Genomic DNA, 26111 nt, shown 5'->3' on the forward strand with positions numbered 1-26111 from the left:
TATGCCAAAGTTGGTTTATTGAACTTCATGAGGCAAAGTTACAGTGACACTATTCCACAACAAAATTATTTAACTCTAGATTTCATGACGAAATGTATTAGCAATATACTGTCAATAAAGCATTGTCCTTAATAGCTAACTTCATTAGAGTCTGGATTAGCTTCCTTTGGTGTTCTCAAATTACAACTTTTCCAAAACATATCTGAGGTTTTCAACTAAAGGTCACAGTTAAACTAAATTCACCCAGGAGTTAAAAAATGTGTGATTTCTGCTTTAAAAACTAGTAACTAGTTGTTTGATAGCCACCATTTTGGAAGTGATTTCTCAATAGTTTGTGAAATATTTTATAAATATTTTGGAAAATATCTAAAAGCTTCATCCCTATTCAACTGATAAGTATGTTCTTTTTAAAAATAAAAACATGTAGAAAAAAATTAAAACAATGAATCACTGCAAATGGGATACAAATATTTTAAAAATAAATATTAAAGTGAAAAAATATGTCCTTTCACAGAACTTTAAAGGATATTTACTACTAACTTCTTTACAAAAAGAAATGAAGTTAAATTACTTGTTTAAAAAAATGATAATAGCACTGAAAAAAAAAAACACAAATGTGCTTAGAAAGTGTGTAAACTTTCTTCTCTCACTTTAGAAAATGTTTTGATAAGCAATAAACAGATTCCCTTCTTTAAAAAACTATTACACCCACCACAATTATAACAGCTTACTATAAAAAGTTACAAATCAACATTAATTTAAATAAAGTCAAATCATTTTTAATTCTAACAGGATAAGAAACATGGATTAATCTCCTTAAAAACAAAGCAAACCTGTTCTTCCATAAGCTAAGGAAAACAGAGTAATTATTTCCTATAATTATTACTTTCAGTTAGTTCATTTATTAGAATTATCTTGTTTTTATAACTGAATTATCCAGTCAGGACCACCATGACGATTAAACAAAAACTCCTAAACTAAATCAGATCACATGTTTAATTGGTTTCCCACATTCTGAAAAGATTTTAAGTATAATCGCATTTTGGCTTAGTTTCTTCCAAAATTATTAAGTTCAGCAATCTTTCAGAATTAGTCAATGTGCACACCTCAGTTAAAGTTCATGACTTACATTCCAGTCATGTAATAGCTTTATATGCAAGCTTACTATTTTCTATGTGCAAAATCTTAAATTCAAAATAAAAGTATTTAGGGTAAAAACTTTTTGAAATATTTTTTTCACCATTGAGGGAGGGATAGGCTAGATATTTTTCAGTATCTAATTTTTTCTTTATACTGAGGAGGAGTACTTTGTTGTGACCATAAAATTTAAAGATTTAAACAACAGGTATACTGTAACACAGTACTATTACAGAAATAAATGTAGACTCATAGCAATTAGGGGCATGCCCTCAGAGCTACAATCCAAAGGGAAGATGATCTGCTAATTCAGCCTTTAGGCATTAAACTGAACAGGGGTTGGGGAGAGCAAAATATACTATGTCAGATACACAGCCTGAAATTACTAAAAGCCAGGAATAGATAGATCTCTTGTGGTAGCCAGGAACCTTGTTCACCTATTTCCCCCAAATCACAACTCCTTAAATCTTTCAGTTTTTCGGTTTAAAGATATCAAAGTGAAGCATAAAGCACCTTATTATGTCATTTCATTTGCATTAAAATCTGATTTACTTTTGCATATTTTATAGAATTTAGTTAAGAAAACAATTCAAATTACCCTTTAAAAAAATAACAGTGATTTTTGTAGACCATCAGGATATTGATTAGAAATATGAGGCATCTAAAACTGCTGGAAAAGTCATTCTTTATGGACTGAGAACCAGAAAACATTCTAGGTCTTCTCCCACTGGAACTAAAGTCTTGGCTCTAAAATGCACCAATAACAGCACGATTAAATACATTAATTTTACAATACAAAGAAAGAACTCCAGGGAGACACAAATATCAGTTTTTATCCTGTTGAGAACACTTCCCACTCAAAGGACATACCAGTGAGTGTACTAACCTTTAATATATTTTTTTCAATCCCCAAAACATAGGATTAAACAATCGCTGACTTAAAATTCCATCATGCTCTCACGTGAAGCCTCCTTCATTGGGATCTCAGTGGAAAGATGTTCTGATTCACCCTAACTTTGCTCCATTTCAACCTCACTTGAAAACTTTTTCCTTGTGTTGTCACAGTGACAAACTTGATTAAGTACATACAAAATACAAAAATAAGCATACAATGATAAACAGTAAAGTGTCAGGACAATCCATTATATTTGAGATTAAATTCTATGACTTATCACTGTCATACTTCAAAAGTATTTCTTTAGTCAAAATTACCGAATATAATAAAGACTGTTATTTAGCACCAGCACGTCATTGCAGGCTTTGGTTCAGGCTTCAGGATAACTCCATCATCAGGGGGTTGACTAAGCATTAATGGTTTGTGGCTCTTGAGCTTATGAGCCAAGGTCATAAATATAGCTTCCACATGGTCATTATCATTGGGGTTTTTAGCAGAGGTTTCAAACAAAGGCATACTGTGTGTGTCAGCAAATTTTTGTGCCAAGTCTGTGGGTACCTGAATGGCACTTCTCAAGTCACATTTATTTCCAACAAGAATCCGAGGTATATCGTTGGCTAGCAAATGCTGTTTGCATTCTTCTATCCAAGATGGTAGGCTATGAAAACTCGCCATGTTGGTCATATCATACACGAAGACAACAGCATGTACATTTCTGTAGTAGTGCTGTACCATGCTCTTTCTGAATCGTTCTTGTCCTGCTGTGTCCCATAGCTGGATCTGAAAGTGAGGGAGGGGGGAAGAGAAAAACTGAAAATTTGATTTCAATTTCACATACAGAAAAATTTAACCATCTTTGCATGGTCTTTCATACCACATACAGAAAAATTTAACCATCTTTGCATGGTCTTTCATACTTCTTCACTTATACTACTTTGTTCTGTTCCATGATGCCTTTTCAGTGTTGTTTACAGGAACCAGACTTCATGATACTAGTCTAGTTACCTCATAATTAATGCAAGTGTCAGAACAAATACTTCCATTTTGCACTTTAATTTCAGTAAACCAAGTTTGTTTGGAAAACACTATGCCTTAAAAATTAATTTTAAAATGCTAAAAGAGGAGTTCCCGTCGTGGCTTGGTGGTTAACGAATCTGACTAGGAACCATGAAGTTGAGGGTTCGATCCCAGGCCTTGCTCAGTGGGTTAAGGATCCGGCATTGCCGTGAGCTGTGGTGTAGGTCGAAGACTGGCTCGGATCCCGAGTTGCTGTGGCTATGGTGTAGGCCAGTGGCTACAGCTCCAATTAGACTCCTAGCCTGGGAGCCTCCACATGCCGCGGGAGCAGCCCAAGAAATGACAAAATAAATAAATAAAATAAAATAAAATAAAATGCTAAAAGAAATATACATCAGGTTTTAACAAACATATTAAGTTTCTAATTCCTGTAAATTTGGTTACGATATGCCCTCCGCTACCTTTTACTTATCTTTTTATTTCTTTCTTTTTTTGGCTTTTTAGGGCCATACCTGTGGCATATGAAAGTTCCCAGGCTAGGGATTGAATCGGGAGCTACAGCTGCCAGCCTACACCACAGCCAGAGCAATGCCAGATCTGAGCCACGTCTATGACCTACACCACGGCTCACGGCAAGACTGGATCCCCAACCCATTGGGTGAAGCCAGGGATTGAACCCACTTCCTCATGGATATTAGTCAGGTTCGTTTCCGCTGCACCACAATGGGAACTCCCTTATCTAATTTAAAATGGTAGACTTAGGACAGATGTGAAAAGCCATCATATCTAGCCCCCAAATCAACATGTATGTATTGTGTATATATACAGTAACATGTATACCACACACATAAATCCTATGAAATCGAGGCCCCTTTGGGAAAAAAAATGTTTTTATGGCTGTACCCTCGGCATATGGAAGTTCCTGGGGCCAGGGACTGAATCTGAGCCTCAGCTGCGGCAATGCCAGATACTTTAACCCACTGCACCAGGCAGGTATAGAACCTGCACGTCTGCAGCGACCTGAGCTGCTGCAGTCGGATTCTTAACCCACTGTCATAGCAGGAACTCTCCTTTAAAAAATTTTAATTGGCTAGAATATCACTTTTCTATCCTAAACATCTTTATCAATAAAAGTGCTTCAATACTTCCCAGCGGAAATATGGGGGAATTAGGGAAAATGATATTTAAAGCTAAATACAAGTCATGTGCTATGATTCTTTTAAAACATTGACTTTGGAGTTCCCATCGTGGTGCAGTGGTTAACGAATCCGACTAGGAACCATGAGATTGTGGGTTCGATCCCTGGCCTTGTTCAGTGGGTTAAGGATCCGGCGTTGCCCTGAGCTGTGGTGTAGGTCGCAGATGTGGCTCAGATCCCACATTGCTGTGGCTCTGGTGTAGGCCAGCGGCTATAGCTCCGATTCGACCCCTAGCCTGGTAAAGTCCATGTGCTGTGGAAGCAGCCCAAGAAACGGCAAAAATAAATAAATAAATAAATAAAATTTAAAAATAAATAAATAAAACATTGACTTTATCCTGCTTTTGTTTAATTCTTTAAAAACAGTTAAATGATGAAGGTACTGGTAACAGTGGAGAAGACGAGGCAGATTTGCTTATATAACTACTACTTATAGACACTCAGAGTATGGAAGTCTAAACTGGTGATTTCTCTAAGTAATATCAACATAGAGGGAAACTGAGGGGATACTGAAGGTGACCCCCAAATAAGTAGGATATAAGAAAGGAAGTGCAGCATGTGGAAGTTCCCAGGCCAAGGACAGAACATAAGCCACAGCAGCAACCTGAACCACTGCAGTGACAGCATTGGATCCTTAACCTGTTGCACCACAAGGGAACTCTAATGCTACCTTCTTTTTTTTTTTTGTCTTTTGTCTTTTGTCCTTTTAGGGCAGTACACACAGCATATGGAGGTTCCCAGGCTAGGGGCCTATTTGGAGCTGTTGCTGCTAGCCTACACCACAGCCACAGCAACGCCAGATCCGAGCCACGTCTGTGACCTACACCACAGCTCATGGCAACACCGGATCCCTAACCCACTGAGCGAAGCCAGGGATCCAACCCAAAACCTCAAGGCTCCTAGTCGGATTCGTCTCCGCTGTGCCACGACGGGAACTCCATACCTTCATTTTTACAAGTGCTGATTTTCTCCATCTTTTTTATAGTTACTAATTTTAGTCCAAATTTCTCCATTTTAAAAAACTTTCTCCCTTTCTTCCTAATTAACATAAATCTAAATTTGCTCCAGGTAGAAATATAAAATACTACATGTACACTTATTCCAGAGATATTGCAGATTTGGTTCCAGACCATTGCAATGAAATAAGTACCACAATAAAGTGAGTCACAAGAATTTTTTGGTTTCTCACTGCATACGAGTTATGTTTACACTATATTGTAGTTTATTAAGTATATAATAGTATTATATCTAAAAAAAAAACCAAAGTACATACTTTAATTATCCATGAGGTTGCGGGTTCGATCCCTGGCCTTGCTCAGTGGGTTAAGGATCCGGCGTTCCCATGAACTGTGGTGCAGGTTGCAGACGTGGCTTTGATCCTGCATTGCTGTGGCTGTGGCGTAGCCTGGCAGTTGCAGCTCCTATTCAATTCCCAGCCTGAGACCCTCCATATGCCAAAGATGCAGCCCTGAAAAGCAAAAGAAAAAAAAAAACTTTATTGCTAAAGAATGCTCATTAACACCTGACAACAGAGAGTTACCACAAATCTTCAATTTGTAAATAACACAGTGTTTGTGGCACACAGTAAAACAAGGTATGCCTGTACGAACTTGATTTGTCAGGCTTTCTTGGAACTAGGGGGGCCAAGTAACACAGTTCTGGCTAAAAATTTGTAAACAATTTTCCCAGTGGGTGTTTCTAGAAAAATTAATTGATTGCATGTACCTTTTACACTTCTCTTGCCATACCCCTTGTGCCTGGAATGGACTATAGTGCTAGGAGGTTCAGCAGCCATTTTATAAACAGGAAGAAGAAAACCATACACAAGAATAACAGAATAGAAGTCTAACATAAACTTGGAGCCCTGCTGACAGAGTATCATCATATACAGACGGCTACCTCTGGTCTCCTTATTACACGAGAAAAATAAAATTTTACATGGTTAAATCACAGTTGAATTTCTCTTACATGTAGCTGAGTACTCTCTAAAATTATTTGCTATGTACACTGTTTAAAACCTTGAACACTTACACTCACATTTACTCAGGAAAGCACAAGGTTTTGCCCTGATTGCACTCCTAGAGGCCACATCACAAAGTGAATCATTATAAAATACCCACTCTGTGATGTAAGCAAAACAGTTGGCAGATGGACCATAAAGACTCAGTAGCATGTAAATCAGAGATAGAAGCAAACAACTATCAACAAACTAAAAGGTAACAGCATCTAAGATTATTTAAAATCAACAAGTATTTATTAAATACCTACTGTGTGCCAGCAGGTTACTCTTACACCACTAGGCAATGGTTTCTGAACCACGACGCCTAAAGCACAAGCAACCAAAGAAAAAAAAACAGATCAACTAGACTTTATCAAAATTAAAAATGTTTGTGCTGGAATTACGGTCGTGGTGCAGTGGTTAACGAATCCGACTAGGAACCATGAGGTTGCGGGTTCGGTCCCTGCCCTTGCTCAGCGGGTTAAGGATCTGGCGTTGCCGTGAGCTGTGGTGTAGGTTGCAAATGAGGCTTGGATCCCGAGTTGCTGTGGCTGTGGCGTAGGCCGGCAGCTCCAGCTCCGATTCGACCCCTAGCCTGAGAACCTCCATATGCTGCGGGAGCAGCCCAAGAAATGGCAAAAAGACAAAAAAAAAAGTGTTTGTGCTTTGAAGGGCATTATCAAGAAAGTAAAAAGACAACTCACAGAATGTGAAAAAATTTGCAAATAATATATTTGATAGGGGTCTAGCATTCAAAATATTTAAGAACTCTTACAACTCAATAATAAAAAGAAACATAACCCAATTCAGAAAAGGATCTTAATAGATGTTTCCCCAAATAAAACAGAAAAATGGTCAATAAGCATATGAAAATATGCTTGACATTAGCCCTCAAGCAAATGCAAATCAAAACTACAATGAAATACCACTTTACACCCACTAGGATAGCTGTAATCAAAATTTAAAAGATGGTTAACAAGTGTTTGCAGAGATGTGGAAAACTGGAACTCTTATACATTGCTGGTGGGGATGTGAAGTAGTACAGCCACTCAAAAAGTTAAACAGAATTTTATTTAGCCATAAAAAGAAATGAAGTACTGATATATGCTAGAACGTGGATGAACCTCCAAAATACAATAATCAAAAAGACCAGACACAAAAGGCGACATATTCTAAGGTTCTATTTACATGACGTATTCAAAATAGATAAATTCATAGAGACAGAAGACAGACTGGTAGTTGCCAGGGGTAGGGAATGGGGAGAAACATTATTGGATGAAGGGTTTTATTTGGAGTAATGGAAATATTTTGAAACGAAACAGAGGTAGTGGTTGTACAACATTATGAATGATTTAACTTCACCTCAATAAAATATCAGGAAAAAAAAAGAGACAGTTGCCACATGACTCAGCAATTCCACTCCTAGATGTCTATCCAGGAGTACTGAAAAGATCTGTTCATACAAAAAACTTGTACACAATGTTCACAGCAGCATTATCCCCAACAGCTATAAGGCAGAAACAACCCAATTATTCACAACTTATGGACAAACAAAATGTATGTCCATATAATGGAACATTATTCTGCCATAAAAAAGAATGGAGTACTGACACATGCTACAACATGGACGAATCCTGAAACATTATTATGCTAAACAAAATAAGCCAGACACAAAAGGCCACGTATTGTAAGATTCCATGGATATGAAATGTCCACTATAAGGCAAGTCCCTAGAGACAGTAAGCAGTTTACTGGTTGCCATGGTCTAAGGGAACAGGAGGAATAGGGAGTGATTGCTAATGGGTATGGGGTTTCTTTTTGGACTAGGAAATGTTCTGGAATTAGACAGTGATGATGGCTATACAGGCTTGTAAATATACTAAAAACCACTGAACTATATGTTTTCAAAGCATAAATCTCATGTATCTCAGGTTTTTTTTCATGGCCACCCATAGCCTACAGAAGTTCCCAGGATAGGGATCGAATCGGAGCTGCATCTGTGGCAACGCCATATCCTTTAAACCACTGCACCAGGTCAGGGGTTAAAACTGTATCTCTGCAGTGAGCCAAGCCACTGTAGTCAGGTTCTTAACCCAATGTACCATAGCGGGAACCCCTATCTCAGTTTTTGTTGTTCTTTTTTTCTTTTGTCTTTTTAAGGCAGCACCTGCGGCATATGGAGGTTCCCAGGCAAGGGGTCTAATAGGAGCTGTAGCCACTGCCCTACACCACAGCTCACAGCAATGCCAGATCTTTAATCCACTGAGCGAGGCCAGGGATCGAACCCACAACCTCACAGTTCCTAGTTAAATTCATTAACCACTGAACCACGACGGGAACTCCAATCTCAGTTTTTTAAAATGAAAACAAATCTCACTTCAAATGGTATCTTTAACATTAAAATATTGGGGGATTAATTTGGATGACCTATATAAAACCTGTCCAAAGAAACTGGAGCTGATCTTTCTCTTTCAGAAACATTCGTGTAGCTCAGGTATTCAAAAAGCATTTCATCAATGAACAATGACTCATAATGTTTTAAGGAGAGTACATTTTTAAGGTAGAAAATAATAAAAAGCACACAAAAGGAAATACACCAAAATATTAATGACAGTTGTCTGTAAGGCAATTTCCCCCTTTATTTCTACTATTCTCTGTTTTCCATAACAAACATACATTTGTTTTAATAAACTAAAATTTTAAAAAATTACACAGAATTTAGATGTGTCTAAAGAATTATGGAAGTGCTCAATAAACGGAAGTGATGAGAATGCGGATGTTTAATCCTAAGGAAACCACTTATTTACTAACTCAGGCTAAGACTGACTCAACAATACTCTTCTTCCCATCAATCCTGCTCAAAACATTCTAATTGGATCAAGAATTCCAGGAAACAGGTATGAAATAATAACTCTTTTACACATTATTGGAGAGCCATAAAAGTCAATGCTATGTTAGTAAAGCAAAGAAATATAGATATCTCTCAGTATCCATAGGGGAATGGTTCCAAGACACTCCCCCACAAAAGGCCAAAATCCATGGATGTTCAAGTCCTTTATATAAAAGGCATAACATTTGCATATAACCTACACATATCTGTATACTTCAAATCATCTCTACATTATTAATAATACCTAATGCAATGTAAATGATATGTAAATAATTGCCAGCATGGGGGAAATTCAAGTATTGCCTTTTGGAAGGTTCTGGAATTCTTTGTTCCCCAAATATTTTCCCACGGATATGGAGAGCTGACTATATTTAAAAGAAGGCTTCTTGATCACATCCTGGGCTACAAATCAAACCTCAGTAACTTTAAGAAAATTGAAATCATATCAAGCATCTTTTCCGACCATAACACCATATGCCTGGAAATCAACAACAGGAAAAAAACTGCAAAAAACACAAACACGTGGAGACTCAACAACATGCTACTAAACAACCAATGGATCACTGAAGAAATCAAAGAAGAAATTAGAAAATACCTAGAAGCAAATGACCACAAAGATACGACACTCCAAAACCTATGGGATGCAGCAAAAGCCCTTCTAAGAGGAAAGTTTACAGCCATACAAGCCCACCTCAGGAAACAAGAAAAAGCTCAAATAAACAAGCTAACGTTACATCTAAAGCAGCTCGAGAGAGAAGAACAGACAAGACCTAAAGTTAGTAGAAGGAAAGAAATCATAAAGATGAGAGCAGAAACCAATGAAATAGAATCGAAGAAAACCATAGAAAAGATCAATGAAATGAAAAGCTGGTTCTTTGAAAAGATCAACAAAATTGATAAACCCTTAGCCAGACTTATCAAGAAAAAAAGAGAGGACTCAAATCAATAAAATTAGAAATGAAAAAGGAGAAGGAACAACAGACATCACAGAAATACAAAGGATCATAAGAGACTACTACATGTAACTATACACCAATAAAACAGAAAACCTAGAAGAAATGGACAAATGCTTAGAAAAGTACAATCTTCCAAGACTAAACCAAGATGAAATAGAAAAGATGAACGGACCAATAACAACTACTGAAATGGAAACGGTGATTAAAAAACTTCCAACAAACAAAAGTCCAGGACCAGATGGCTTCACAGGCAAATTCTAGCAAACATTTAGAGAAGAGCTAACACCTCTCCTTCTGAAACTACTCCAAAACACTGCAGAGGAAGGGACACGCTCAAACTCATTCTATGAGGACACCATCACCCTGGTACCAAAACCAGACAAAGATACTACACAAAAAAGAAAACTACAGGCCAATTTCACTGATGAACATCGATGCAAACATCCTCAACAAAATACTAGCAAACCACACCCAACAATACATTAAAAGGATTGTACATCATGATCAAGTGGGAGTTATCCCACGATGCAAGGATTCTTCAATATCCGCAAATCAATCAGTGTGATACACCACATTAACACACTGAAGAATAAAACCCACATGATCTGCTCAATACACACAGAAAAAGCCTTTGACAAAATCCAACACCCATTTCCGACTAAAAAAAAAACCTTCAGGAGTTCCCGTCGTGGCACAGTGGTTAACGAATCCGACTAGGAACCATGAGGTTGCGGGTTCGGTCCCTGCCCTTGCTAAGTAGGTTAACGATCCAGCGTTGCCGTGAGCTGTGGTGTAGGTTGCAGACGCGGCTCGGATCCTGTGTTGCTGTGGCTCTGGCGTAGGCCGGCGGCTACAGCTCCGATTAGACCCCTAGCCTGGGAACCTCCATATGCCACGGGAGTGGCCCAATGAAATAGCAAAAAGACAAAAAAAAAAAAAAAAAACCTTCAGAACGTGGGCACAGAGGGAACCTACCTCAACATGATAAAGGCCATATATGACCAACCCACAGCAAACATCATTCTCAATGGTGAAAAGCTGAAAGAATTCCTGCTGAGATCAGGAACAAGACAAGGATGTCCACTCTCACCACTACTGTTCAACTTAGTTTTGGAAGTCCTAGCCACAGCAATCTGAGAAGTGAAAGAAATAAAAGGAATCCAAATTGGAAAGGAAGAAGTAAAACCATCACTGTTTGCAGATGACACGATACTATACCTAGAGAATCCTAAAGACTCTACCAGAAAACTGTTAGAGCTCATCCACGAATTTGGCAAAGTCACAGGATACAAAACTAATACACAGAAATTGACGGCATTTCTATATACTAACAACGAAAGAGCAGAAAGAGACATCAGGGAAGCAATCCCGTTTATCATCGCATCCAAAAGAATAAAATACCCAGAAGTAAACCTACCTAAACAGACAAAAGACCGGTACTCTGAAAACTGTAAGACACTGATGAAAGAAATCAAAGAGGACACAAATAGATGGAAAGACATACCATGCTCGTGGATTGGAAGAGTCAATATCATCAAAAGCACTATACTACCCAAGGCAATCTACAGATTCAATGCAATCCCTATCAAATTACCAAGGACATTTTTCACAAAACTCGAACCAAATATTTTAAAGTCCTGTTTGGAAGCACAAAGACCCGGAATAGCCAAAGTCATCCTGAAAAAGAAAAAACGGAGCTGGAGGAATCAGGCTCCCAGACTTCAGACTATACTACAAAGCAACAGTCATCAAAACCATATGGTGCTGGCACAAAGACACAAATATAGATCAGTGGAACAGGACAGAAAGCCCAGAATTCCACCCACGCACCTACAGCCAACTAATCTGTGACAAAGGAGGCAAGAATATACAAGGGAGAAAGGACAGCTTGTTCAGTAAGTGGTGCTGGGAAAACTGGACAGCCACATGGAAAAGACGGAATTAGAACACTCCCTAACACCATACACAAAAACAAACTCTAAACGGATTAAAGACCTAGATATAAGACCAGACACTCTCAACTCTTAGAGGAAAACTTAGGCCAAACACTCTCTGACATAAATGACAGCAACAGCCTCTCAGATCCACCTCTTAAGAGTACTGACAGTAAAAACAAAAATAAACAAATGGGACCTAATCAAACTCAAAAGTCTCTGCACAGCAAAGGAAGCCCTAAACAACACGAAAAGGCAACCCACAGAATGGGAGAAAATCTTCGCAAGTGAATCGACTGACAAGGGATTGATCTCCAAAATTTATAAGCACCTTCTGCAGCTCCATACCAAAAAAACAAACAACCCCATCAAGAAATGGGCAGAAGATCTAAACAGACAGTTCTCCAAAGAAGACAAGCAGATGGCCGAAGAAACACATGAAAAGATGTTCGACATCACTCATCATTAGAGAAATGCAAATCAAAACCACTCTGAGGTACCACCTTACACCAGCCAGAATGGCCATCCTCAAAACATCTACAAACAATAAGTGCTACAGAGGGTGTGGAGAAAAAGGAACCCTAGTACACTGTTGGTGGGATTGTAAATTGGTGCAACCACTGTGGAAAGCAGTATGGACATGCCTCAGAAAACTAAACACAGAACTACCATTTGATCCAGCCATCCCACTCCTGGGCATCTATCCAGAGAAAACCACGACTCGCAAAGACACATGTACTCCAATGTTCACCGCAGCATTATTTACAATAGCCAAGACATGGAAACAACCCAAATGTCCATCGACAGAGGAGTGGATCCAGAAGATGGGGTACATATACACAATGGAATATTACTCAGCCATTAAAAAGAACGAAATACCAGCATTTTTTTGCAACATGGATGGACCTAGAAACTATCATGCCAAGTGAAGTCAGCCATATGATGAGACACCAACAGCAAATGCTTTCGCTGACATGTGGAATCTGAAAAAAGGACACAATGAACTTTGCAGAACAGATGCTGACGCACAGACATTGAAAAACTTATGGTCTCTGGAAGAGACAGTTTGGGGGGTGGTGGGTGCGCTGGGGGTGTGGGATGGAAATCCTGTGAAATCAGATTGTTATGATCATTATACAACTACAGATGTGATAAATTCATTTGAGTAATAAAGAAAATAAAATAACTACAGCATTATTACCCTTAAAAAAAAAAAGACACATGTACTCCAATGTTTATTGCAGCACTATTTTCAATAGCCAAGTCATGGAAACAACCTAAATGTCCATCGACAGAGGAGTGGATCCAGAAGCTGTGGTACATAGACACACTGGAATATTACTCAGCCATTAAAAGGAACGAAATACCAGCATTTTTAGCAACATAGATGGACCTAGAAATTACCATGCTAAGTGAAGTCAGCCATACAATGAGACGCCAACAGCAAATCCTATCACTGACATGTGGAATCTGAGAAAAGGACACAATGAACTTCTTGGCAGAACAGATACTGACTCAGACATTGAAAAAACTTATGGTTTCCAAAGGAGACAGTTTGGGAGGTGGGGGGATGCACTGGGGGTGTGGGATGGAAATCCAATAAAATTGGATTGTGGTGATCATTGTACAACTATAAATGTAATAAATTCATTGAGTAATAATAAAAAAATTTCAGTCAGTTTAAAAAATAATAATAAATTTAAAAAAGAAAAAGAAAAAATAGCTTTAAAATTTTGCTCACAGAATTGCTTGAACAAGGGATGGCAATAGGACACAGACACACTGCCGTGCTGTCTGCTGCCTTTCAGGTTTACACAGGACACTGAGATGAGGGCAAGGGGACCACAGAAGGAACAGTGGGGCGCTCAGCAAAGAAAGGACAGGACGACTGATAAAAATCGGCAGTCATAAAAGGCTAGAAAAAACTCTTCACTAAAAGACACACAGATAGATTCTCAGTGGGGAACAAACCTTATGATAACCTAGAAAAATCTTGAGGTTTAGCTATGAGTGGAGTGGTTCACAACGCTTAAAAAGAGAGAGGAGTTCCCACTTTGGTGCAGCAGTTCAGGTCGCTGCTGAGGCATAGGTTTAATCCCCAGCCTGGTACAGTGGATTAATGATACCGGTAGTATTGCCACCGCTGTGGCACAGGTTGCAGCTGTGGCTCAGATTCAATCCCTAGCTTGGTAACTTCCATATGCCGCAGGTGTGGCTGGAAAAAAAGAGCAAGAGAATGACACTTTGGAACCTAAGGAAGTGACATGCTTCTGTGTTGCAAATGTTCAGTGGGGAAGTATTTTCAGAGAAATTTTTCCCAATTTAATACTTAATATCTTAGGAAGGAAAACGGCTCATAGGTGTTTCTACACATTACTCCCATTTAAACATTATAAACACAACACAAAGTATACTTTAATAATATTTCATGAATTTCTACTTTAAAATCCAATGTCAAGTCCCAACAGAAACGGCAACCTATTTGCTAAATCCTAAGAGTGGATTCTTACTTTTCATGGAAGCTTTTTAAGTAGTTTTACCAAAATGAGAAATAACCTGGCTAAATTGACTTAATACTTTTTGTTGTTTGACTGAATAGGATAAAGGAATTATTAGCCCAAATGAAGTTCCCAGGCCAGGGATCAAAACCATGCCACAGTAGTGACCTGAGCCAGAGCAGTGGCAATGCTGGATCCTTAACTGCTTGGCCACCGGGAACTACCCCCTTTTCTTTCAAAAAACACATTTTTATTATTTTTGCTTCTAAGCAGCCTATACAAAAGATCATCTGATAATTACATGAAAGCTTCTATTATCAACTTGCTATGTAAAATCATAACTAGTATTAGTGACACTTCAAGAGAACTTTTTTTGCTTTTGGTATACAGAGTAGAAATATGTACATCTGATGTATAGATCCAAATGACAAGTTTTTAAAATAAATTTTACGTTCCCTAACAAGGAAGAAGTTACAAATTTTGTGTGACTATTTGAAATTAATATATTAAATGAAGGATTTAATTAAAGCATAATGAAAGGGATAGGAAGAGAGTAAGCAGGGAGAGAAAGGAAGCAAGAACTGGGAGACCTGGAATGTAAATTTTAGCACTGCCATGAACTTGTGTGAGCTTAATCCAGTCACTCAGCCTTTCAAAACAAAGTTTTAACCTTAAAACCAGGGCCAATTTATATAACATCTTGGATTCACCTTTTATTAAAAATTAGTTGTTGCCTTAGAGTGAAGAATACACACAATGGAAACAGTAATCCTAGCGATCTTCTCTCTCTACTACGCTTTCTCTGCTCATTTATTTTCCATTATTACCATCTCTTCTGAAGGTATTAGTGTTTAAACTACTGACATATATTTGGAGGCTTAGCATAACCCAGGCACATTCCAGGCACTATGTTAAGTCCTTTACATGCATTATCTTATTTAATATACACAATCCTATGTAATACCCAATCTTGCAGATGAGGAATTTGAGATCTACTAAGATCTACTAAAGTTAAGTAATTCACTTGAGGTCACAAACTACTATAAAGTCTTTTTTTTTTTTGGCTCTACTTGCAGCATGCAGAAGTTCCTGGGCCAGGGATCAAACCCAAGGCACAGCAGGGACAAAACCAAATCCTTAATTGGCTAGGCCACCAGGGAAGTCCTTTTTTTTTTTTTAATTGAATTATAGTTGATTTATAATATTGTGTTAGTTTCAGATGTACAGCACAGTGGTTCAATTATGCTACAAAATCTTAAGCCCAGGATTTAAACCTGGGCTGACTGATTCTACAGTGGATGCACGTCAGTTTTCCCAGCCTACTGCCACTTCTCTTCCCAGCACCTCATTTTCCTTGGGGAACCATCCCTTCCCATCTTCAATTCATGTGAACACCTCATTCCCTGGCTAGGCATGTGACCTGTCCCCCCACAACCCCCCCTCACCACAAGTTAGGAACGGGCATATGTCACAATCCTCAATCAGAATCACTGAGTCGCCATTTTAGAACTGGTGTCAAAACCGGCAGAAAAAGAACTTCTGGGTTTTCAGTTATGTGAAAGGAGAAATTTTCATTTGGCTTAAGCTAATGTGAGCACAGAGTACTGACACAGACTCCAAAACAAAAGATCTTGACTACTGATAAAGATTCCTGGGAAGTAAATAATTCTATCACATCTCACCATCTGAGTACATACACCAGTGTTGCCACTTTCAAAGAAGAGGTACAAGAATTTCAGGTTTCTGAAGGCAGGCTGGAAGAACAATGGGAGCTCTGACCTGATTCCAGGGATCCTTTAAATCCATACTTGGCTTCAGCAGTCATTGCAGATCATCTTCATCACACTATGAAACAAACTTCTACTCCACTCTCTATGCATGTTAACTACATTGAGAGTTTTGTTCTCATCTATCTATGCTTCCAAACTTCATCATATCTACGATTATTTCCTCCAATTCCACACTTCTGGCTGACAACCAGACTTCTGCATTTGAATATACCACCATTTCCACACACACACACAAAAGACAACTTTTATGGGACCTCTCAAAATGTTCCATATGGTACTTATCTTTACTAAAGGTACTATCTACCTCCAGCCAGCCAGACGCACAACCTCAGCCTTCTGAATCCTCCTCCTTCTCATTACCAAAGACAGTTACCGAAGCCTTTTAGCTTTACCATCAAAATAGCTCTTTTATCACCTCCTTCTTTCCATTAATTTCCTTTATCACCTCAATTCTGGATCTCCAGAGCAGCTTACCAATTGACCTGTCTTCATACATTCAACACTTATCTGAGTACTACACAGTTTAGAAACCAAGCTAGACACTGGATGATATCTATGGAATTACCAGACATAGGTCCTGTCCTGAGTAAGACTGATTAAGACCTAATAAAGGAGGTAGACGCATATATAACACAATGAGAAAAGATGGAGTTTTCTTGTGGTGCAACAGATTAAGGATCTGGTGTTGTTACTGCAGTAGCTCAGCTTGGATTCAATCCCTGACTCAGGAACATTTGTATGCTGCAGGCAGAACAAAAACAAAAACAAACAAAGAAAAGAGACAGATAATTTAAAGGCTCAGGTAAGGTGCTAAAGAAGTTCATAGGTGGAAGAAACAGAATGGAAAATGAGAGGTAGGGAGATTCCTTACATAGGCACACTGAGTGATGAAATACGGGAAAGGGGGGATATTCCAGGCAAAGAGTGGGAAACGCAAGAGGAAAACAAAGGGATCAGCAAATGATTGTCTGGACAGTAGGGTACTTGAAGGAAGTTAATGGAAAAAAAGTTAAGGAAGAAAAGCAGTCTGGAGCACGAAGAGGGAAAGCTTTATGCTAACTTTAAAAGTTGGAACTTTTATAATACAATGGAGAACTACTCAGGGTGTCTGAAGCAGGAGAGATTAAGGATATTAATTCCCTAAAATGCAACACTAATCTGGCAATTCGGCAACAAGGTACAAAACAGATTAATTGAGGACTGGGGTTGGGAGAGGAGTTAAGCTACTGCAGCAGGTCAAAGAGGGGTTAAAAAAAAAAAAAAAAGAACTAGGATTTTGAAGAAAGAATGAATGAGAAATCAAAACCAACTGGACTGAGGGAGCAAAGAGAAAGGCAAGGTCTCCAGAATGAGAAGGATGACCTAGGATAACCTAGGTCCTGTGAAGAAGAAACAGATCTTTCTACCCTGCTGCCAATTTAACTAAGTCCAATTGTCTTTCAGCCTGCTGATCATTCCTGAATGGGAGAGAAAAGCAAAAGAGGACACCAGTTCCTATCATGAGAGACAAAATTTGATGTGACCTTGTCAAACTGTGAATAAGTTAGCCTTATACAGTACACATTGCTAAGACATTTGGCCATGCTAATCAGAGGGTCTATCAGGGAAGGTCTAACAGTGGTTTACAAACTGAGCTCTTCAGTTTAAACCTTAAGGGGCTGTTACACTGGAACTGGGAACTATGGAATGGAGTTAGGTCAGATGAGTCCTGGACATCTCTGCATCATGGACAGCAGCTCCATCTTTATTCACTTTATTTGTTGATGCATAAAATATATTTGAAAAATGGTTCTGTGACCTCAGAGAAGTAATCACTTGTCTGGGGCAGGGACCCTGATTTTGGTAATCAAATATGTAAGTTCAACTCTTCTATGGCATGTCCTTGCTGTCTGACTTTGGAAACAACCTTTAACTTCTGTATCAAAAGAAGATGTTAACCTCCAGTAGCACATTCAAGTCTATCTAAGAAGACAAAAAATGAAATGTCTGATAAAACACCTTCATTATCTTGTGTCAGGTACAGGGGATTGAAAGGAAGATGTATAATAAAGGCTTAAAACTGATTTTCATACTTCAACTGGAAATTTCTTCTGTGGTTTCCCTGGCCTAAACCTGAAGAATAAGTTCTTGATCCGAGTCAAGGAATTTGTGTGATGGTTGCACAATTTTTTTTCTCCGACCGTAAACAAGTTACAGTATATTTAAGTGGTACATCTGCAATAAAGTAAGGGTTTTTTTGGTTGTTAAAAAAAGAAGAAACAGGAGAGGCAGATCTGCCAGGGAAGATGAACTCACCACTGAATTTTGAGGCAAAGGAGGGATTATGCAAACAGCCATGACTAGAAGACAACAGGAAATACAGAATGGCAAATGATAGGAGAGGTCTGGGCCAAAGATTTGGAAGTTATCTTCACAGAAGTGATAGCCTGAGTCAAGAGACTACTAAAGGAGAGAATGTAGATAAAAAAACAGGTCAAGGGGCAGATGAGTCTCAGGATTAATCCTCAATCACTGCCACATTCATCCTCCTAAAACACTTGGACTTTTTACCATGCATACTAACTGAAGTCTAAACACTATTGCTGTTTTTCACACTCTTTACAAAAGTTGCTAACAACACCTTCACATTCTTCTCACTTGCCACTTTTCCACAGGAACCTTTAATCTGCTGGGAGCATCCTGCTGATGTCCCTCATCAAAACAACCTTCTCAGCTCAGCACTTCCTCTGGGAAGCCTCACCCAGCCTTCCAAGTGAGAATGATTCCTCCACTAATATTCAAACCAGCAACTTGGCACTCACCTTGCCAGTCATCTTTTTAGGTATATAAATCTTGTCCCTATCTAGGAGAGCAAATCATCTCCACACTGTATCAGGGTCAGCAAATATTGCTGTAAAGGGTCCGAAGAGTATGCATCTTAGGCTTTGCAGGCCTAACAGTCTCAGTCCCAACTACTATTTAACTCTGCCACTTCTGTGCAAAAGCAAGCATAATATGTGAACAAGTGAACATAGCTGTGTTCAATACAACTTTATTTACAGACATTGAAACTTAAATATCACATAATTATCACTTGTCATGAAAACTTATGCTTTTGATTTTTTTCCCCCAGTTTTTTAAAACGTTAAAATCGGAGTTCCCATTTGGCTCAGCAGTAACAAACTCAACTAGTATCCATGAGGACATGGGTTTGCTCCCTGGCCCTGCCCAGTGGGTTAAGGATCCGGCATTGCTGTGAGCTGTGGTATAGGTCGCAGATGAGGATAGGATTTGGTGTTGCGTGGCTGTGGCAGGCAGCTACAGTTTCAATTCAACCCCCTGGGCTAGAAACTTCTTTTTTTTTTTTTTTTTAGGGCTGTACCTGTGGTCCTAAAAAGATGGAAAAAAAAAAAAAGGTTAAATTCTTAGCTTGCAGGCTGTGTGAAAATAGGAAGTGGGGCACAGATGGTTACTAGACTTATCATAGTGATCACTTCATAATGTATGCAAATATCAAATCGCTATATAGTACACTTGAAACTAACATAATATTGTACATCAACTATATTTCAATTAAAAAAAAAAGGGGGGGAGTTCCTGCTGTGGCGCAGCACATTGTTTCTGTGGTAGCAAGGGATCAATCCCCAGTCTGGCACAGTGGGTTAAGGATCTGGCATTGCCTCAGCTTTAGCATCAGGCCTGAAGCCCAGATTCCATCCCTGGCCCAGAAACTTCCAAACGCCATGTGCAAACAAAAAGAAAAAACAAAAAAACAAAAAACAGGCAGCATACCATATTTGGCCCTCAAGCATGGTTTGCTGACCCCTGCACTGTACCATAATTCTTTGTGTTAAATGTCTTCTTTCTGGCAATTACTCATTAAACATTTGATTTACCAATGGAAGGAGAGGTCCTTCAGTTAATCTTGTATTTAACATGGCAAAATCTCATACCACTACAAACAATAAGTAAGCTATCCCAATGTTCAAACAGGAACTGTTGATCCCTAGCGAGAGGACGGATTGAGTCCAACACTAGGTTTAATGGTTCTATTGGTGTCCATCAATAGCATGTGCTGATATGAAAGGAAATATAGCTAGCTATGATTTTTCCTCATCATATGAGGAAGGAGCATAAGAATTAGTATCTCAATTTAAAAATCAACTATATATATTTTTTATGGTTGCACCTCCGGCATATGGAAGTTCCCAGGCCAGGGACTAAATCTGGGCCACAGCTACAGCCTGCACCACAGGCTGTGGGATCTTCTAACCCATTGCGCTGAGCTGGGGATTGAACTTTCACCTCCCTGGGGACCCAAGTTGCTGCGGTCAGATTCTTAACCCACTACGCTCGCTATAGCAAGGGTTATAAAACTCATATAAAAAACAATCAAATGTATCTGTATTTAAGGAATTAATTTTATAATTTCACTCAGCTTCCAAAATTCTACAAACCAGATTTTATTCTTTCAATTATACATATATAGAATTTAGGAACAGATTAGCAAATATAGACTTTATCACATTTTATAAAACATTTTAAATGATTCTGAAATAGCACTACTGTAAGACACGCTCTCTGAAAAATTTCTTTTTTTTTTTTTGTCTTTTTGCCTTTTCTTGGGCCGCTCCCGCGGCATATGGAGGTTCCCAGGCTAGGGGTAGAATCGGAGCTGTAGCCACTGGCCTACGCCAGAGCCACAGCAACGCGGGATCCGAGCTGCGTCTGCAACCTACACCACAGCTCACGGCAACGCCGGATCGTTAACCCACTGAGCAAGGGCAGGGACCGAACCCGCAACCTCATGGTTCCTAGTCGGATTCGTTAACCACTGTGCCACGACGGGAACGCTCTCTGAAAAATTTCCAGTCCATGAAACGTCTGACACAATATCTCACTTTTGTGTGTGTGTGTGTGCTTTTTAGGGCTGCACCCACCAGCATGTGGAGGTTCCCAGACTAGGGGTCTAATCAGAGCTACAGCTGCCAGCCTATGCCACAGCCACAATGCAGAATCTGTGCCTCGTCTGCGACCTACACAACAGCTCATGGCAATGCCAGATCCTGAACCCAAAACCTCATGGTTCCTAGTCGGATTCGTTTCCGCTGCGCCATGATGGGAACTCCAGAATATCTTACTTCTATCAAACAAATAAAAATAATGTCTAGAAAGTCATTTTATTGGTAAAGTAACAGAGCTTTCCAGCTTTCACATTTCTTAAAGCCAGAAATGTCATTTCAAGTTAGGCTTATAATTTTCCGAAGAGATAACATGAACATTTCAGCAGCACTTAAGATACATTATAGGTTAACAAAAAAGGAACAGAAATGTATGGAATAAAGCTCTTCTATATCACTTGAGTTTGTTTTTTTTTTAAGACACTGGAAAAAAAAAAAAACACTTAAAAAAATTTTTCAAAAATAGCCACATCCTTTTCTACTACAGAAATCTCTGAACATTTCTATAGTCTTTTCAACCACAATAACAAATCTCTCTCGAGTTTTAGCCTAACCTGATATGTTGATAGGGACACTTGAGTTTCTTTTTCTTCTTTCTAAAGCTCAGGAAAAATCCCAGAGAAAAATGTTTTCTTCTTGCTCTTCTCATCCAAAAAGATCAACTCTGCGACCTCAGATTCATCACATCTGTGGTTCTGGTTTACTTATCACTGCCAGCTGATCCCAATAGCTAAGGCTTTGATGTTACACACTGGAGATTTTATATATATGCATGCCACAGCCATGGCATGTGGAAGTTCCCAGGCCAAGGATCAAATCTGTGCCACAGAAGTGACTTGGACCACAGCAGCGACAAAGCTGGATCATTAACCCATTAAGCCACCAGGGAACTCCTTTTATTATACATACACACAGACACACACACACACTCTTATTTTCTTTCTTCGCTTTTTAGGGCCACAGCATATGGAAGTTCCCAAGCTAGGAGTGGAATCAGAGCTGCAGCTGCCAGCCTACACCACGGCCACAGTGGAATCCAAGCTGAGTCTGCGACCTACACCACAGCTCACGGCAATGCTGGATCCTTAACCCACTGAGCAAGGCCAGGGATTGAACCCGTGTCTTCATGGATACTAGTTAGGTTTGTTACCACTGAGCCTCAACAGGAACTCCCTATTTTATATATTCTTAATATTCTTTAAGTATCTTTTAAATTTGCAACTGATTCATCTGTGATCATAAAATATAAATGGCAACTGGGAGTCTGGTAAAGAGGATCGAGCCCCAACTTCTCCCCTGCCTCTATATCCTCTATTTTACTATCCTGCTTCCATTTGAGGGGAATTTCTCTTCCCTTCAGCTATCTGTCTATGCCCTACTCTATTTCTTTATCATTCTCTGGTAGTGAAGCCACAGAATTGATGATGCCAAAGAGAAATAATGATGTTAAACCACCAGGGAACTTAAGATAACCAACTGAGAAGCAGGTGCCTCATATATGTTCTCATTTAATCCTCACATTAGCCTGATACAGTATTATAACCCCAATTTTTCAGACAGGAAAATAGACTCTGAAAGATCAAAGAAACTGACTGAGGCCTAGAATAACCAACTACCCCAGTTTGCCTGAGACTGAGGGGTTCCTGGGATATGGGACTTCAGTTTTAAAACTGGGATAGTCTCAGGAAAGCTGATCACTCTACTTAAGGAGACACAGTCCTTTCAAAGGTTCAGGCCAGGCCAATTGGGCTCCAAAGCTCATGCGCTCCCTCTCAAACCTCAAAAGTCTCTTTATTCTCCTCCCCCACAGGTTCCTAAGCCTAACTTAATTCTGATGGAAAATACTCATCTTCTTACTGTACCTTTTCCTTTGCAATGTATACAAATCTTTCTTAACTCCCTAATGTGGGGCATCCAAAGGACCATCACTCATAGATAGCTTGAATGGGACAATGACAAAGTGAAGATTAAAAAAAAAAGAAGGGCCTACAGAAGATTGATGTGTTTTTAAACACTGTTTCTTCTGCTTTACTATCATTAGCAGTAAAGCTCCTTTGTGGGTGGAGAGGTGGCGCAGTGGTTAGGGAACTGAAAAATCAATTGTTTGTGCCTCAAGTAGGTGAGAGTGGGAACGAAGTGAGCCTTCCCCTCCACCAGGGAACTGAGGTAAAGAGGGACATTCTAAGTGAAAGCAAAATAAACACAACATAAGGAAGGCAGAGCAGTTCCCTGGGTCCATAGGTTGTAAGGGATGGTATTAGCAGGTGGCTGACGGGTTAGTAGTGGCTAGGAGTGAAGAAGTGTGTCTAGGGTTTTTACACCATCAGGAGGCATCAGCCCTGTCACTGATCCTCATTCTACAACACCCCCATTCCAACCCCTCAGAATTCCAGGCATGGCCTTGGGCTCACCACTTTCTCCACTGTTACTCTGTCTCCACTCTCAGGAGCCACCAATAAGACTTGAAAGAACTAAAAGAAGATAGCACCAAGAATGTGGTCTGGCAACCCAAGTAGGAACCAGTACCAATTTCAGAATATTTCTGCAGGAAAAGAGATTTTTCTAAACTACTCAATGTCATACCGAAACCACTGTAGCAAAACTCTAAGCAACAGAATATCTAAGTACTTCCTTAAAGGCAATGGGGCTTTACTTCCACAATACCTAGTGAAGTGCTCCAATGAAATGTTTAATAAGAGATATTTATCAAATGAAATCCCCATGCTGAGAAACTTCACTGTTTTTCCTTCCTCTTACTTCATAACTCCCAGCACGTGAGATACAGCCCACGAGTCCATGGGTACCCCCTACAGTCACAAACTGGCTGCACCTGCATCACCTGAGACCTGACCAAATCAGAACCTGTGTTTAAAGAACAAAAACGAACCAACAAAACACCCACAAGAACTCCCCAGGTGAATCGCATGCACATCAAAGTTTGAAAAGCACTGCCTTAGAAGTTTACTGAATACAAGACCTTCCAAGCCCAAACTCCAATCTCCACAACAGCGTTAGAATAGATGGAGCGCATGCCCTGCACAGGGTCAACAATTAACCCATGGACCGGTTGGGACACTTGTCACCCCGAGGCAACCTTCCTCCCTGACAGTCTTCCATCCGCTCACCTTGATACGCTCCTCGTCAATCTCCACGGCTCGTTCTCGGAAATCCACCCCGATAGTAGCCTCCGTGCGATCGGGGAAGCGGCCGGCGCAGAAGCGGTAGGTCAGGCACGTCTTGCCCACATTGGAGTCGCCAATCACGATTATCTTGAAGATGCGGGAGCGAGCCGGAGGCAGAAACACTGAGGCCCCTGACACCGCCCCGCTGGACGAGAAGCTCGCCTCGAGTGACGACTCCATCTCCGAAGCCATTCTCCTGACCCGCCCCAAACTGAGGCGGTGGGAAGGAGACGCAGAAAGGCTGGGAAATCACGCCACCGGGAGCGAGGCCGAGCCCGCCGGCTGGGCTGCGCAACTTCCCAGGAGCCACCGCCCTCCAGCCCCGCAGCGCGCGTGCGCACCTTCCCGCCCCGCCCCCGGCCCGCGCAGGTGTGGCGCCCACCAACCTAGACTCACGGACCCTTCCGCCTTGTCCCCGGCTCCACCCTAGCGTTACTCAGGCCGGGGCCCGTCTACCTGGGAAATCACGGGGCCTGTCAGGAGCCTGACGGTGGCGCGGAAGGCAAGCTGCCGAGAGGCCGAGCAGAGTGCCCAGGCCCAGCACCCAGGCAGGCCCGGCCCCGCCACGTCCAAGGCTCCCGCCCTCTGGAGTAAGCGGCGCGAGCGCTCTGGAGGCGGGGAGAGAGACAGCTGAAAAGAAGGAGGTACCGCCAGGCAGTCTCTCGCGAGAGGGCGGAAGAGCCGTTTCGACGGGGGCGTGTGCCCGCTGAGGCCGAGTAAGGTTTTCGGAGGGCTCGGGCGTCAGGCTCTTCGCTTTCTTCGATTTGTTGTTGGGGCGTCCCGGGCTTGGAAGTGGAGGCGGGTTCCCTTGGCTTGCAGCTGGGGTCCCCGGAGTCGGCTGCGCTCCCTGACTCCTCTGGGCTCTCGTGACCGCAGGAGTTGGGACAGACAGGAGTTGGAACAGCGACGGGGCTGGGAGGGGGGAGTGAGGGTGTGAGAAGCACTTAGAAGCGAGTTCCGGGTGGTCTTGACCGGAGCGTGGTTGTCAGTGAGCAGGCAAGAGTTCAGTGCCGTCCGCCGCCTCCGCGCAGAAGATTTCATTAGACGCCCTGAGCGATGCTTCGGTGCCTGCAGAACTCTGGTGTCCGGGATTCGCGGCCCAAAAGAAGTAGAACAAATCACATGTGGACCACGTGGGGGCATGGAACCCAGAAGCTGTCACTCGACGGCCTCTGTGGTGAGAGTAAAACCGGCTGTGCCCTGGTTTTAGGTCTTCGTGAGCAGGCCTGGGTGACGATGTCGTAGCGGTTAAATATTACTGAGTGTTCGCAGAAGTTGTCTTTGTCCGTATACCTAAGGGAAATATTAATAGATGAGACCATTCAGTCTTAATTTTTTCTGATTACTGTGAATTCTTCCGAGGAAACCTACCATATACTAAGTCATAGAAAATGTCCCAAATGTGCAGACACACTGCTTTTTGTGAAAAGTTTTGTTTTGTTTTGCAGTAACGAGACTGGGGTTTTTAATTTTGTTTTGGTTTGTTCTAAGTACAGGGTTATGCCTGCTGCCTGGAAATACAAGGAGAATGGAGAGGAGTACATAGTATGCCTTAAATAGAAGGAGGGGAACAATAGAGCACTAACAGCCCAAAGAAAGGAGATAAACTGCTTATTTCGGCAGATAAAACGAAGGTGTGCTTAGAGCAAATTAGTGGTAGCACCTGAGCATGCCT

At 40.6% G+C, this 26111-nt stretch overlaps 1 protein-coding gene and 1 long non-coding RNA gene across 3 annotated transcripts in view; one reads left to right on the forward strand and one right to left on the reverse strand.

Annotated features, from left to right (window-relative positions):
* Positions 1–25031, reverse strand: RAB33B (RAB33B, member RAS oncogene family). Of its 2 annotated transcripts, none has more exons than XM_047799057.1 (3): positions 24893–25031; positions 24380–24647; positions 1–2812 (listed from the first exon to the last, which is right to left on the reverse strand). In XM_047799057.1, exons 2-3 carry the CDS (start codon positions 24626–24628, stop codon positions 2372–2374), a joined length of 690 nt encoding a protein of 229 aa, XP_047655013.1. In that variant the 5' UTR covers positions 24629–24647; positions 24893–25031; the 3' UTR covers positions 1–2371. The 2 variants fall into 2 exon arrangements, with proteins under 2 accessions (XP_047655013.1, XP_047655014.1); XM_047799058.1 differs by lacking the exon at positions 24893–25031 and adding an exon at positions 24823–24886.
* The window catches only part of LOC125137928 (uncharacterized), a 38271-nt gene continuing 37187 nt past the window's right edge, over positions 25028–26111 (forward strand). Inside the window, exon 1 of the long non-coding RNA XR_007137539.1 lies at positions 25028–25152. This is a non-coding gene — a long non-coding RNA (uncharacterized LOC125137928). The remainder of the gene's footprint in view (positions 25153–26111) is intronic.

Source organism: Phacochoerus africanus, chromosome 10 (assembly GCF_016906955.1).
Source record: "Phacochoerus africanus isolate WHEZ1 chromosome 10, ROS_Pafr_v1, whole genome shotgun sequence".
NCBI classification, from domain to species: domain Eukaryota; kingdom Metazoa; phylum Chordata; class Mammalia; order Artiodactyla; family Suidae; genus Phacochoerus; species Phacochoerus africanus.

Coding starts and splice junctions, on each gene's coding strand:
- RAB33B (XM_047799057.1), bottom strand. CDS start 24,628: ATGGCTTCGGAGATGGAGTCGTCACTCGAGGCGAGCTTCTCGTCCAGC. Junction 2,813..24,379: donor TTGACGAGGAGCGTATCAAG/GTGAGCGGATGG, acceptor CCTCACTTTCAG/ATCCAGCTATGGGACACAGC.